The 17,068-nt window shown below is 39.5% G+C and overlaps 1 protein-coding gene across 3 annotated transcripts in view; it reads right to left on the reverse strand.

The window, feature by feature from the left end:
* CDK14 (cyclin dependent kinase 14) overlaps nucleotides 1-17,068 on the reverse strand; it is a 453,985-nt gene that overhangs the window by 345,163 nt on the left and 91,754 nt on the right. For 2 of the 3 annotated variants that reach the window (XM_075211845.1, XM_075211847.1), the window contains one exon: nucleotides 2,977-3,222. In XM_075211845.1, coding sequence (XP_075067946.1) covers nucleotides 2,977-3,222 — 246 coding nt within the window. The remainder of the gene's footprint in view (nucleotides 1-2,976; nucleotides 3,223-17,068) is intronic. The other variant, XM_075211846.1, reaches the window with a different exon arrangement.

Genomic DNA, 17,068 nt, shown 5'->3' on the forward strand with positions numbered 1-17,068 from the left:
TCTACATTAGTTGCCTGTATTTCAACAAATTCAATATAAAATTCTTCTACTAACATACAAGGCCGTCAACAAAATTGCACCGACATACATTTACTCACTTGTCTCAAAATATCTCCCAACTCGACACCTCCGTTCTGCACAAGATCTGCGTCTCTCTTCCATTCTCATCCCATCCTCCCATTCTTGGTTACAGGACTTTTTTCGGGTTGCACCCACTTTGTGGAATTCCCTCCCTCGCACAGTAAGACTTTCCTCTAGTCTTCAAACCTTCAAGTGTTCTCTGAAAACCCACCTCTTCAGACAAGCTTATGATATTCCTCAACCACCCTCTTAATCTCCCTAGGTTACCCTATTACCACCCTCTACACAAGACAACAACCCTCTGACCAACATTGCTACACACACAGCCCACTCAATACTTTTACCTTTGCATTCTAGCTGGTCCAGTGTGCAATATGATGTAGCACATGCCCTTGTGTTTCAAACTCCCATTGTCAAATAGATTGTAAGCTTACGAGTGGGGTTCTCTTACCTCTCTGTCTGTATGTATTACCCAGTATTGTTTTATCAATGTTTGTTCCCAATTGTAAAGCGCTACGGAATTTGCTGGCGCATTATAAATAAATGTTGATGATGATGATTCAAGTACAGCTATACCTGTATATACCAGTCACGCAGCAAAGTATACCTGCAAACTGTATTCAAATGCTGGTAACTATCTGATAACAGAGAATGGTCAGCACTCAGGCATTATCAGGTAGAAAAGATTAATCTGACAAGTGGCAAATTATGAATATACGGCACTATCATGTCTTATTAAGTATCGTCATCATATATACTTAGTTCTACTTTGATGAGGTAATTTAAACATAAAAAACTGCACAATTAAATTTTTTACATTTGCCATGAATGATGTATAGTTTTTACATTGTGTGAAAACTGTTCTCAAATTGGACAATTTTGCCAGAACAGCATTAAATGTAGCGCGATTTGCTGCATGAGATTACACCCCCAACCGTGCCCTGCACAGGTCCACAGTGATTGACAGTGTAAGGTTAAATGATACAACACATTCCTGTCCTGCCACTTAAATAGTATAAAATGTGTTTTCTCAGACCTTGCGCAATGGTATGGTTGCCAAAATCTGGTCACAGAATAAAAGACATCATCATTTATTTATATAGTGCCATCAATTCTGTAGCGCTGTACAGAGAATATTTGTCATTTTGTGGGAGTCAATTCCATACTGAGAAGTGTTGCTCTCCCAGTAAGGCAGAAACTGATAATTAGTCATTTAAAATTTCTGTTGTTTTATTGCTTTTTATTTTACAAGAAACTATTGTATTATATCTTTGTATGTCATTTTGTTAATTGTTTTTATCTTAAGCACCGTGGCTTCATTTTCCATATTAAATTACACTTAATAAGTTCAGGTCTCTGTGTTCTTACCAATTCACGTGTCAGACTTAGCTTGGTATTAGAACACTACATAGTTTAAACAGAAGAGATCATTTGGTTTAGCATAACTCTGATGAAAGTAAATTGGGATAGATTAGTTTATAGGGAGAACCAAAGGCTTCCCTGAGTAGGAGGGTCAGCACTTCATAAAAACCCTGGACAGTAGTATAATGTGTAAAGGCAAAATTAGTATGTGGCATAAAAAGAGAAAGTTTTAATCATTTTTAATCAAACCAGGTGGCTGTTTTTGATTAACCCTTTGTCACACACATACACAAGTCACGTAGGCTCAGGTGAGTGCTGGATCATAACAAACATTTGTCATTCACGTCAGCGTAGGGATTTAGACATAGGGATATAATGACAAATTGAAAGTCTTAAAAATAGTTTACAACTACCATAAATCCTTTCAGTGTCCTTGTAACTTAGAATTAAGCAGCTAGAGAACCTATAATAGACTGCTGAGGTCTTTAGAGCCACTTTACCAGTTGAAGGATACACTACCACTGGCGCCCTCATCTGATGGTTCTGCGAGACCAAGGGCCACTTATGAAAACTATGAAGTTACTGATTTAAGCTGCATCTCTAATTTAAAATACTGCTTTGTGTGCTTAAAGATAAGGGAGAGGTCTTACTGGGAGTGGGGCTCCAGCATTATGGGTATCATTATGCCTCTGGCTGGTGTGCCAACAAATATACAAAAATTAGTTCTTCTACGCTACCATCGCTCTATTATCTTCAGTCTTATCAACGTCTCTGTCCAGCTCATTCCACCCCGTCCATTTTTTATCTTTATCTCCCCCTTTGACATACATGTATTGTTTCATACCAGGTGAGGATTGTGCACTAATAGTAGCATTTATTTATTTTTTAAATAAAAGCAGTGAAGTATAGGTGATGCACAGATGGGCTCCTATCCCTGAACAAGTTCCCTGGCTCGGAAACAATTGCATCACTGTAAGAGGAAGTCACTGAACACATGAAGGAAGAGACAACAGCACCTAGCAGAGGGAACTAGCACAGAACAGGCTATAGCCTAGCAGTTAGAGGGTTAGTATAGGGGTTGTGTTGCATGGCATAATATCTTTCCAACATAAAACCCCATTTGGAATGTCAAAGAAAGATTGTTTTTTGGTTTACGCATTGCTGAAGTCACAGAGAAGTTTTAGGTAGGGCTAACAACATGTCTTTGGCATTAGTGAGAGACAAGTAGCAAAGTAAAACCTAAAAAGACCAAAAATGTAAAGCCTATAAAACGTCTATATAATTCCTTGGACTTTCAAATGTAGCCGTAGCCAAAGAAAACAGCTTATGTCCGCAATATAAAATTTGCAAAATAAATTATAATAAAAAAACAGGAACAAAACACAAGTTTGGCCTTAACAGAAGATCTGTAGCCCAGTTTGATTCACGGAGAGTTATTTGCATATTTGTGCGGATTAGTTAAAACACTTTCCACCAACACATGGGGTACTCTACTCTTACTTCTGACCAGGCTTCAACACTGCACACTCTTACCGAGCTGGGGCTTGAATGTCGTCTGAGTTTGGGAGACTCCTTCCCCGCGGACGGGCTCTTAAAGTTAATGCATGCATTGTTTTCAGAGTGCACTCTCTTCACCTGGTTTGCAGTTTTTTCGAATGGGTCAAAACTACTCTGAGTCCTCTGAACACGGACTTTCTTGTCTTCAGGAATGGTGTCCAGTGGTTTGATCACAGAGTCCATTCCCTGGCAGTTCCGTGTAGACATCTTGGTGACACATATCTGCAGGGGTGACAAGCAAAGAGCATATTGTCAATAGCATGTCGATGACACTTTGGTTAAACAATAAACACACGTACATCTTATCCTCGGGGACGGAGAGAATGGTTATTGTTCAATGCTGTGAACGTGCCCTTTTCAATATGATGCATTGTTTGCTGTAGAGTCAATGGCTTTAGTAATCAATCCCTCAGCTACCGAAACATGAGACACTATCTGCTTGGTGTAACCCAAACACAATAAACTACAGTCACGTAATACAACCTGCATCTCATTGTACTGCAAAGCTGTAACACAACATGATCTGCAAATGAGGTTTTCCATCTTCTTAACTCTATTTAATCTTGCTCCAATTGAAGGATGGAGACTGCTAAGAGAAACCATCTCTAACATAAAATCCAGGATGCAGGTCACAATGTATAAAAAGGTAACAATAACTCAAAATATGCAAGACATTTGAGATAAGAATTAGGATAACAGATGAGGGGGGGGGGGGTCTTTTTTTCTGCATAATAGAATTCTTATCAGAAATAATTTTAATAGACTAGTGCATAGACCATTGTAGAACCTAATATGGATGATAACAAAAGAGGAAATAGCTTATCATCATCATCAATTTATATAGCGCCACTGATTCTGCAGCGCTGTACAGAGAACTCATTCACATCAGTCCCTGCCCCATTGGGGCTTACAGTCTAAATTCCCTAACACACACACACAGACAGACTAAGGTCAATTTTGATAGACCATTATAGAACCTAATATGGATGATAACAAAAGAAGAAATAGCTTATCATCATCATCATCAATTTATATAGCGCCACTGATTTTGCAGCACAGTACAAAGAACTCATTCCCATCAGTCCCTGCCCCATTGGAGCAGACAGAGAGAGAGAGAAACTAGGGTCAATTTTGATAGCTGCCCTACAGCTTACAGTCATGTGATACACACTGGGTGTGATGCAGAGTTGAACTTACTAACTACCCATCTATACTTAATAGATTAATAGAGTACTATAGTGACTCCATCAAGTGGCTACAGACTTGATATACTGGTAGTGGTCATACATATTATCACTATTGATATAATTATTAAAAGGTGAAAACTTTAGTGGAGAGGTTACAATAGATTAACCTTAGTACTACATAGAATTATCTTTCACTGTGATGAATAAATATAAAACAGCACAGTCTAAATAATATTCCAGATTATTAATCCAGGCAGAGATAAATCTATATAAACCTAATAAAAGGTGTTTACTAGGAAGAAATTTGTGAGATAACAAAGCTATAGCAGCTAGTCTGCATTTTAATCACAATACACAATCAATCACTATATATTCACGTTTTTGTTTTTTATCCTTATTTCGCAACCTTGTATGAAACCGTTGGAATTTTTAATGCATACCAATAAAATAGATGTTTTTATATTTGATTTAAACATTCCGAAGTGCTCGATATATACTTTTTCCTCCTCTTTTGCATTTATGACTTAAGTAATTGGGTGCACCCTTCAGCAAAAAATAAAGAGCAATATTAGTGATATTAGTCTAGATGTAGATGAATACTTATTGAATTAGGGGATGTTCTATGATTAATATTATTGATCTAATAATCTGGTGCGGTTAATTCTCCTCTTCATCCTGTACTATAGAGTTGAACTTACGCCAGTTTGTGTAGTGTAAACTCCAATCATTTGCACTGTGCATGCCCATAAAAAGAGAGCACATATATGCCACGGATGTTATAATCCATTCCTTCCTACCTTCCTCTATGTGTGGCTGCCTCCTCCTATCCCCGTCACTGACAGATACCACATGACATGCACACCACCTGACAGGTGACGTCCAATGAGTGCAGAGCTGAAAGAGAGGCAGACAGCAGAGTCTGCCTCTCCAACACAGTGCAGCAGGAGGAAGGTAAGTAAGGGAAAGAGGGAAGGGGGATGTCTTAAAGTAATGTGTGAGGGAAGGAAGGGGGGGGTCTTATATAATGTAGATGGGAGATAGGCTATAATTTAATAGTGGAATGTGGCTGTGGTTATTTAATGGGTGCTATTTTATTTGTGGGGTGATGGTGGGGATACTGATTTAAAAGTAGGTGATGGGACCTTTAATTTAATGCTGGGGTAGTTTGGGTGCTATTATTTGAATGAAGAGCTTGGGGAAAATAAGAGCTATTTATTAAATGTGAATATGAATTACTTAATGTTGGCGATAGTTGGGGGAAATAAATGTGAATACTATTAATTTAATGTTTGGGCTGGTTACAGGAAGGGAGGCCTAATTATTAAACATGGGTGCTATTGCTTTAATGTCATGGGCTAGTTGGAGATCTTTAAATTTTCATGTACCTGTCCTTTTTCCAAATAGGGCCCCTAAACATTCCAGGATCCAGACAAACCACAACTGAGCTAAAGACACCAACAAGAGGTAAGAGAGAGAATGACAGTCTGCCAACTGCTCTGAATCTGGTGGGGCAGTCCCGAACTTGGGGAATGTCCTAAGTAGCCAGGATATGATCCGACTGCAAGGACAGTTGGGAAGTATGTCCTGTTTAACACTGCTCTGCTTGTGAAGGGAAAGCTGCATGCACCTTACAGTAGTGCACACAGTATTGCAAATGGATTTGTCTCAAATGATAGTCATATTAGACCATAAGGCCCCCCTGTCTTAAGTGCCCCACGTCCCCCATAGCCTCAATCCAGCTCTGGTCAGGAGGAGTTTCCTTTTGCACCTGCTAAAGAGCAAGTGCAAATACATACTGATGATGGTGGTCAGCCTGGCTAGCCACTTCTGATTGGCTGATTGCAAATTCACCTCTGATGCTTTCTGCATTGATCGTGCATATATTATAGGCTTTTGTGGGTGTATTGTATTGTAAGAATACTAATATTTTCATTCATACACAGGAAGGAAAATTATATCAGCTGTCTTAACAAGCTTTTCTTGTGCTGTATGTATGTATGTATGTATGTATGTATGTATGTATGTATGTATGTATGTAGTACATCTGGCATATATGCATAAAACTCTAAAAGTAGAACAAAAGTAAATATTACACACATACATACACACGCACATACACCCCCCCCCCCTTCCCAATATGAACAGATTTTATTCTCATTATTTATTCTGCAAAAATTAAGCCAAAATGAAGGAAATCAGCAATGAGTAAAAAAGAAAGTACACCCTATCATTTTGTATGTGGGGAATTCAATTGGCCGCGTTACTGCTAAAAGTAACGCGGCCTGCGCATTATTACCGTCATTACTGTAGTTTCAACCCCGACTTAAAATTACAGTAATAATAACGGTGACAGCTTTAACGTTGCGATAATTTGGGGGGAATTGAAATCCCCCCTATCAGTCTCTTCCACTGCATTTGAAGAATTTTGTCCTACTCCTCCTTGACAACACTGCTTCAGTTCATTGATATTCGAGAGCATTTGTTTACGCAGAGCTCTCTTAAGGTCCCTCCACAACATCTCATTGGGGTTGAGGTCTATCCAAAACTTTGATTATTTTATTTTTCAGCCACACAGATGTCAATTTGCTGCTGTGTTTAGAATAATTTTCCTATTGTACGATCAAAGAAAGTTTCAGATCACTCACATCTTCCTCTAGAATCAGTGGTTGAAGTGGGCTGGTATACAGTGGTACGTCATACCACCACTTCTCCTACTGCCTTCATTGTAAAACTATTCCATTCCATTCCATCTTCCATACCGCCACTTCAACCACTGTCTAGAATTATAGAGTAGAAAGAGGAGATAATGGTGGACTCAATAATTGTGAGGAGTCCTTTGGTCTTGTCTGTCCAAAGGGTATTGTACCTAAACTTGTGTGTTTTGTTCAGAAGCATTCTTGCAAACCCAGGCCATGCTGCAATGTTTTGGGTGCGGGGATGTGGTGGGAGTTGGTTTGGAGAGAAGAGGTTTCATCTTGGGAACCCTTCCATGAAAAGTCATCTTTGCTCTAACTCTGATGGTAGATTTATGAATTTTAACACAGTCTTAACAGTGGTCTGTAGATCCCTGGATGTAGCTTTTGGGTTAGTTGCAATGTCTCGGAGCATCATAGGTCTGATATTTGGGAGAATTTGCTGGGGTACCTGAGTAGACTGGTAGTTGCCATTGTTCTCCATTTGTAAACAATATCTTTCACTGTGGAATGATGGACTTGTGGAAAAATGTTTGGAAATGGCCTTATAACCCTTACCAGGCTGATGAGCAGCAACAATGGCTTCTCTGAGTTCCTTACAGATGTATTTTTCTCCTTGGCATGGGGTCAACACAAACCCAGATGCTCCAGACTGAACAAGTAAAGACTCTGCTCTTATATAGAGGTGGCAGCACATAGACTAAATTACTTGCTTTATTAATATGGAAGCATGTACGTGCATACTTATATCTTCATACATGGCTTCATCCTGTTGACTTTTTTATTGAATAAAGAATAGCAAAGTATAATCTATTATGGGTTATTTGTCATGTAAGATTAGACTTATAACATTTTAGGACTTGTTGAGGACTAGATGATTGCTAATTATATGCAAACACACAGATTTGAAAACGGGGTACACGTTATTGTATTATCTTAATGTAAAATATTTGCAGAGGCCTTTTTGCTGTGATAAAAGGATAGGATTTGTGTGAGCTGATTTACGACAGATGAGTTGATCTTTTCAGAACATTCCCGCTGTGCCTTACAGTAGGAGTTTAATGGAACTAGCAGCATGAATCTGCTACCGAGAACAATATTGGGAGCACTAAGAAAAAAAAACAGTTTAAAATAATCTCAGAGTGGTGTCCTACAACAGCGTCACATGGGAGCGGGATGGAAATGTTATTCTCCTGTCATACAAGCTTGGAAGAAGCTGCATTCGCACCCCCTGCATCATCCCCAATGTCAACTAACTCAACTGTCACCACGAATCTCCGTCCATTCTGACAGTTTCATCTCCCTGACGTCAGGTGAATGACACAATAAGCAGCTCAAACCGACGGGGGATAACAATTTGCACTAACTGTGTATCCAGTGTCATCCCGGATGATGCAGCGGGGGAGAAAACAAAGAGGTTTAGGGATTCTTGAAGCTTGAAGGACGCTTAGGCAGATCCATTGGTACTTTGCTTGAAAAGTAAAAGTGGTGGTGTTGGTGGTTTTTATTAGATGGTTTAGATTGTTTAATTTTATTTAGTTTTATTGTTTATTTAGTTTTATTATTTATTAGTTTTATAATTATTAGTATTATTAGATTTATTAGTGGTTTTTATTAGAAAAAGGGAAATAGTATTACGTAAAAATGAACAATTAGTGGAGAAAACTATAAACACAAGAGCTGTATGTAACAACAGGGAAAAAAGGTCCTAATAAACTACAATTTTCAAAATTGTAGTAAATTTTACAAAATTTTAAATGTCCACTTCTGTGTTTGTTTGTTTGTTTGTTTTCGGGTCGCCAGCGGGTACAAAGCATGGGAACAACTGTTGATTTTTGTAGAATAGATTTCCTTTATAATATCTTCTAAATACAACATAATTTGAATTAGTAGCAGATCATGGGATGTGCCGTGTCTAACCATAATCCGCAGGGAACTACAGATGGCTGTGACAGCACTATCCCCGGAGTTATGATGGCAGAGTACACGTCTGGTGCTCTGGAAACACACACAGAGTGACACTTTTCTGTAGGCACAATATCACTGATCTCCCAGGAACCTGAAGCCTGGCTGCATCTGATAAACACAATTCCATATTTAGCTCAGCACACGGCTTGTTGGAGGCAGCAGTACATGAGCCATGTTTACTGTTAATTGCTCAGTATTACTAAGAATCAATATCCATTCTCCAATCTGGCAGCTTCTCTAGTCCAGGTAAACCAGAACAAGTAATACCAAGTGCTGAATGGGTGTTTTATACATCCTGCAGATTGACATTTGTCCTGTATGTCAGAGATCAGCTAATTTGAAGATCTATCTGACTCCTGAAGCAAACTGCTCACTGAAGTGATTCATCCAAGTGCCAATATATTACTTCGTTGGATTTTCTGCACTGGTTTACTATAAATATATATCTATTTTACTTAGTGGGGGTTTTTCTCTGCAGATGCAAACAAAATTCATATTCAAGCAAAACACAGACTGCTGATTGCAAAATGTATTGTTAATTAAGCGATTCTTCCCCTAAACCACTATCCCACCTCCCTTTCTTAGGCACTAGCTATTCAGACTCAATCATACTTCCAAACATTTCAATGATGTAATTCGGGACAGCCTATCTTGCAATGGCAAACCTCTGAAAACGGGAGTGGCTGTGTAAAAAAGGGGCATACTTTTTATGTCTCCCTTGGGAGAGGTGGTAACCGGTATCCCGGTGCTTGGAATACTGACAATCCCTATGCCTACAAAAAAACGACGAACACTGTAATAATGACATAGGTTATATGTAGACTTACCTTTACACCGGTAGCGTAGATTTCTGAACACACTGCAATTCGACTGCTGCTATTTCCGAAGATGGTGGTTGCCGGCGATTGAATTTGACGTCACGCAAGTGACCCACATCAATATTCAAAGTGGCATTTTAATGTTAGGATTAAGGGTAGGGTTAGGGTGCGGTTAGTACTATTGCCGCTTTAAACTTACATATGTCAACGTTGCTTACTTCAGTGATGTCATATTCAATCGCCAGCATCCACTATCATCATAATCAGTTATTTATATAGCGCAATTAATTTTGCAGCGCTGTACAAAAAACTCACTCACATCAGTCCCTGCCCCATTGGAGCTTACAGTCTAAATTCCCTAACATACACACACAGACAGACAGACAGAGAGAGAGAGAGACTGGGGTCAATTTTGATAGCAGCCAATTAACCTACTACTATGTTTTTGGAGTGGGGGAGGAAAACGGAGCACCCGGAGGAAACCCACGCAAACACGGGGAGAACATACAAACTCCATACATATAAGGCCATAGGCGGGAATCGAACTCATGAGTCCAGTGCTGTGAGGCAGAAGTACTAACCACTAGGCCACTGTGCTGCCCACTATCTTCAGAATTAGCACCAGTCGCATTTCGCTGTTTTCGTAATTCTCGCCTATCGCTGTAAAGGTCTACATTTTACTTATGTCATTTTTACAGTCTTTGTTGTTTTTTTTCAACGTATAGTTGGAGTCGGTATATGCCACGCCCCTGCTGTGCAGTGCCACGTCCCTGCTGTGCAGTGCCACGCCCCTGCTGTGCAGTGCCAGATTTCTCATCAATGAGCATTGGGGAAGAGTCATGATGACACGTTTCACAGTAAATTGCATCATGAAGGCCCGTACCAACCACTTCGCAAGTAGATGTGGCATGATCACGGAGGATGACCTACTCTTTCGAGAGTCCAAAAGGCAAGCATGCATTGGGGCGTTCTGCATCCCCAGAGGTGTTCCTAGTGCTACTGAAGGGCTAGGCCACCTGCACCATCCTCAAAATACCGCTGCATTGCCACACGCAGATTGGTAGGTGGCTAAAATAGTAGCGGCAGTACCAACTAGTAATAATGCTTTATACACCAATGCTAATTATATTGGACTATTATTAATAATCTTAACCTACATAAAGTACAATGAAAAACACAAAACAAATCTATAGAACAAAATAGACAAAAAAACACAGCAATATATTTGGATAGTATGAATCAACAAGATACAACATAAGAATACCGGGCTGTCACACACATGAAGAGTAAAGCATATTTAATTTACTACAAATTAGTTTGGACCAAAAGATTTTTTTCATATAAAACCAATAACCCTTTCAAAGGAAATAATCCACAATTATCCTAAAGGAAGTAGGATAATGCTGGGAGTCAGCTGTAATCATTATAGAACACTGAGCAGCAGAACATCCCTGCAGGAATGATAAACCTCATGAAACATATCTAACATGTGACGACGGTGGTAAAATGTAATAACATGGAAACATAAGGGAGTTATACATCAAAACTGCACGAGATGCCACCGATGCTGACAGGGATAGCTATAAATAAACTGCCATCATTGTTGAAAGCAAAGGGAACATGAGCTTGTTTTGTGCACATAAGTCAAATAAAGCATTGGGAGATGCATCAGGGAACTGGAAATAATGATTTGACACCCAAAATGACCAGATCAGACAATAGTGATCTTTAGACCTGGTTTAAAGAGACCCTGTTGCCTGCACACTGAGGGAGAAGCAATTTTGTGGGCTGAAGCAATATACATGAGAATGCACATACCACCGAACAGACTGTATTTTGGCAACTGAATATTGTTAGAATATAAATGAAAACCATCTTAAACTTCATACCACAGATTCATTCTTCCACGCACAAACCTCTCCTCAGGCATAACCATATCTCTTACCACTTATAAATAAAGACACGACAACTTCAGCTTTGGCTAAATAGGTCACAGTTTATTAATATGTATAAACCGTGTGGTGGCGAGAGCACTTGCCTTCAGCTAACCACTAACAGCTAAACCAAACAGTGTACGACCAATAGACATACCACTGGTACCGGGACCTAGTCCCTTACGATTGGCCGGTGCTAAATCTGGCGTAATAGTGACCACATCACTAATGGGCTCACTAATGAATTGCCGTACATTTCAGAACACCGGGTCCCCGTACAGGGTAACCACGAACCAATGTGCTTCGAAGTATGTGGTGGCATTAGCCAATCAGCGATAACAACGTACCCCCTAGTTGCCAACCGTAAGAGCTCTCCCGCCTAACCTTACTCACTCTGTGACTATGAAAAGATTTGTAAACATAACACATAACACATAACACATAACAGGGTGGGTGGGAGGGGATTTCTAAAATGGAAGAGACCCAGCATCCTTTGCATGAGAATATATGGGCACACGAACCTAAACACTCCCACAGGATTCTATTGGCTGGAGATATCCAACAACTTAACCCTCAATGGGTAAGTGCTATGATTTTGAACATGTGGATAAGTTTAAGGTCGTTTGGCTTCATGTGCCTCACTTCACATTAGAACAATGCTGAAATATGCACAACTGGAAATCTTTTGTGCCATCCATGAGGTGCTCATTGCATTGCTGAGGCATTGTACAGACAGAAGGCCTAGAAGGAACTGCTAAAACACTGAAGCTGTAGTGCAGTAATGGGCATTAGGTGGCAGTGTTCTCCCCAGAAAATGTTGCCAGGCGAGTATATTCAGAAGTTTTGGAGCAAGTGTGCCTTCTGTGGTGGCATACTGAGTGATGTGAACCTGGAGACGGAATTCTATCCTTTAAACTTAAATGCAAAACATTGTAGCACGCGATGCAGTCCCTAGGCACCTCCAGAGAAATTTTGAAAAGGAGGCAATGATTTGTAGAAGGACAGCTAAGATACATACATGCATGATGTACTTATATAGCTATTTGAAAAAAAAAATCCTGGGACTGCTGCTTTTACACAAAATTGAGGAGTTATGCGGTATTATGTAGTCATTCTTTAGTTTGTGCAAGGCAACAGATATTGTTTTTTGGTATTTTCAGTTTTGCATGGTTTAGCCTTTACACTTTTCTTGTGTTACTTTGTTAGATCACTTAAATTAACTGTTATAATCAAGTGTCATAGGTGTAATGGAAGTGAAATGTCAGCAAAAGGTTTGCATGCAAGTGACAGGTACAGTACAGGCAATTAATCCAGCCTCCAATTAATACTACCCAACAAGCTACACACTTTAAGCATTTGGGTCTATTTAGAGGTCAATTTAGCTTTCAAACAAGTGGCTCTGATTAAATTTATTAGGTCCACATATACTTATTGCTAATGCAACATGATAACTGTGAGCCTCAGTTTAGAAGACCCAGTCTGATCCTCTGTGGAGTAATATTATTAGGTTTGGTTGCTCTTAGTAACAGATAAAGCTATCCAGTGTAACTTGTCCCCTCCCACATCAAAGTCCATTTTGTGAAGCCTTGTCTGCAGACGTTAGTTTTGTTCATGATTCAATCACTAGGGTAGAGACAGATAATGCTTAATACTGCTATTGGATGCATGTTTGCAATGGACTACGGATTAAATTGCTGGCACACTCATTGGTTATAGGGCTGTGATGTAACTGCAGGCTGCCTATACAGGAATATAGGGCATACTTACCAACTTTGCAGTCTTGCCCTCCAGGAAAACCAGTAGGTGGGGGTGAAGTGAGAGGTTGGAAGGGGACGGGACAGGGTGAATTGTGACATTTTGGCCTTATCTCGAGATGCAATGACGCGCAAGTGACATTTTGTCGCAGGTGCGAGACCAAAAAGACGCAATTCACAGCCAATCACGTCACTGAGGCTCCCATCCGGCCCACTTCACTAGGAAGTGGACGGGATGTGGGAGAATGGCCTGCTCTCCCGGGAGTACGGGAGACCTACCTGGAATTCAGGAGTCTTCCGGACATTCTGGGAAAGTGGGCAAGTATGGTATAGGGGGAACACATGTCAATGGGCCCTATGGCTATTATTGCAAAAACTTACATTATGAGGAAATAATGACAATGATAAAGAGGACTATGCTAAAGAGGACTATGCTCCAACACACCCGTTTGCCCTGAAAACTAGTCACTCAGAAAGTGTCACATCATGTGACTGGCGCCATGATGACAAATCTGCGCATAGCTTACACACCACGGAACCTGTGCTGGAAGTTTATAAAGTAATAGTAATAAAGATTCTAAAAATTTACATTTTCTCAGGTTCTATTATAGAACAACTTGCTGAGAAGATTACACAACAATTATCTAAAAATATGTTACGTTTTGTTGTATTTGCTTAACCTGCCCAAAAAAGCACAATAAAGTTATAGTTCTAAATGTAATTTTATTAGACATTTAGATGTAACATTTTTTCAAACTCATCTCTCAATAAGAGCTGGAGCACGATCGATCAAAAATTGCCGGAGTACCCATAATTCTTATAGGCAGCCCAGCTGCCCTTCATCCACTAGAACGGCAAAGCCAAAAAATCGCTGCTGGGATTCACAGAAGAGTCTACAAAATTTATTTCTGGGGCACAATAATATCGAAAGCACAGACACTTTTCTTGAATATCACAGCTAATTCATTTAGTCATGTTCCAAGAAGCCATTTCTGAAACAGATGGCTGCATTACTAAATGTATTTAGCACCAAGCACAGAAACTGAACAAAATTAGAATATGTTAATAAAGTGCATGTACTAACCCTTATGTAATAATTATTTCTGACAGCACAACATTTAAACATTAAGCTTTTCTCCGAGCATTTATTAGTTTAGAGGCGGATGGGGCAACCGGCGGTCCTACAGCTGTAGCGGAACAGCAGGTCTTAGTTATTTCGTTAGCGCCTTTGGCAGGATGCAAATTTTGACAAAGTTGCCTAAATTTCCTCATCAATGCGATTATTGTTATCTACATGCAATGTTATAGGTTTGAATTAGAGGTAAGTAGTTTTGGTTCTTAAGACGGAGTGAAACTAGGCCCCTTGGGCTTGACATGCCATGTACACTGGACAGGGTTAAACATTTGATACCCTACGTCTCCCCTCTAGAATTCCCATGCGTCTCTCATAGCTTACACCCATGCTTTCGGATTCCGACACTTACGTAGATCAGGTTTAGCTGATCTTTACGCTCTCCATATCTCAGAGTCGTCCCGTACTCCAACATAACAATTGACTTCTACATCTATTTCCCTCTCTCAACACCTCAAGTCCTCCCTCTCCTCTGTTCCATTCCCATTCTCAACTTGCTTGCTCTCCCCTTCTCTCCTCTTATCCATGTCCACTTCATGTCCCTAATCTTCATTCCTCCTTCCCTTATATGTTTGTTTTCCCCATTCTTAAAGACAGAAATAACACCTGTTGAAAATAAATTAGTAGTTGATTATAACCCACTATCTCTACATTGCAGACGCTGTACAAATAACCTTCTCCTTGAATGTTCTTGTTATAAAGTATCCATCTTTTGCTAATTAAAAAGTAAAAAGAAAAAAAAAATATTTAAAGAACAACAGAACTGAGTCTCAAATCTGTTTTATATTAGTGGGTCACATTGTGTTTATATATCCCAAAATGTCTTGGTTCACTGGACGACAAATATAGAAATAAAGACTATGATGAGAGATAAGAACCAAGTGACCCAGCTAGACTCCCATTATCCATGTTAAGCCTAGACTGTACTTGATTCTTAGCTTTTCTCAGATTCAGGTAGCCTTACGTCTATCCCACGTAAGTTTATCTTCCCCTTGTGCCATGACCTCTGGTGGAGGCCACTCCACCTACTCTTTCGGCAAAGTCATTTTTCCTCAAATTTCCCATAAACTCACTGCCCTTTAGTTCTAATGCTTTAAATAATCTGAGTATGAAAAGTTTACAGAATGCATGAATTAATATCCAAGGTGACATAATGATTTCACATTACAGCAAATCCACAGGGCACACAATATTAGGCATGCATCTCACATTTGGCACAGAACCGGAGCCAGAGGATGTCACAACGAATTTAAGTGATAGTTAGAAGGTGCTGTCCTCTCTCTGCAGCCCCTGTTTCCAGTACTGATCTTTCCAAAGTATTCCAAAAAAGTATTTAAAAAAAGTTTTATAGTAAGTGTTCTAAAACAAAAAAGTAATCCATTTAAAGAAAAAACACATGAATGGGTATATTTATAAAACTGCAGGTTTGAAAAAGTGGAGATGTCGCCTATATCAACCAATCAGATTCTAGTTTTCATTTTGTAGAATCCACTAAATAAATGAAAGTTAGAATCTGATTTGTTGCTATAGGCAACATCTCCACTTTTTTAAACCCGTAGTTTAGTAAATATACCCCTAAGAATACATTCAGTAATATATTTGCAACATGACATCAAAAACGTATTTAGTAGATTACTCAGAATGTAGAAGCTAATTAATTCATATTATAAGTAAACAATACAAATACCATGATAAGAAAATAGGGCGCAAGGTGTAACACACTTCCACTTCATAAACGCTGAACAACAATGGACATTTATCATTGCTAATCCTGGAAATGAAAGGACATGCCTACGGTACAGGTTATGGAAATCAGAGAAATGTGTTAGCAAAATGCCCTAATCTTATCAAGAGAAAAAGTAATCAATAGTGAATGTGTTGCTTCGTAATTTGAACATGTTTGTGAAAAAAATAGTACTAGTTTGTTGTTTTTTCTGTTGTTGAGTCTGCACACTTAAGGTTTGAGTCATCATGGTATGTATCTGCCGATCTAGAGCGTATCATCCGCAAAATCACTCTGCGCATGCACAGCGTCCGTGAATGCAGCCTTGTCCGCTGCGTCGCCAAACACAAAGGACACTTACTATAGCCTATGATTTTGGGGACTGAACGGGGCAGGGCGGGGGCATTTTGCCATAGTCAATTTACAGTAGGGGCGTGCCAAACCTCAAAGTTGCTTATTTTTCTGCCGTATCTCTTGCTCCAGCTACAGGGCTAGTCTAAATCCTGATCAGCAGTGATGACAGTCTCGTATGCATGCTATAACATGTGTTTGCAATCACGAGTAATTGTAAAAATGAATTTTATGCTCAGTAGACATTAATAACATCCTAATGAATGTATTTCATGGGACAAAAATATTTTTTTCACTGTTTTATCATTGATGTGTATATTATTAACAGGTGACAATAATTAAATTTTTCTTCCTGTTTCCTGTCCTTTTTTCCATTCTTTCGCAAATTTATAATCCACATAGGTATCGGACATATCCTGCAGCGTCTTGTGTAGCAGAACACAGCAGACCTGCCCCCGATTTCAGCAGCGCAGGTATCTCAAGATCCGTGTCTAGATGAATTCAGGAG

Source organism: Mixophyes fleayi, chromosome 5 (assembly GCF_038048845.1).
Source record: "Mixophyes fleayi isolate aMixFle1 chromosome 5, aMixFle1.hap1, whole genome shotgun sequence".
In the NCBI taxonomy this organism is placed as follows: Eukaryota; Metazoa; Chordata; class Amphibia; order Anura; family Limnodynastidae; genus Mixophyes; species Mixophyes fleayi.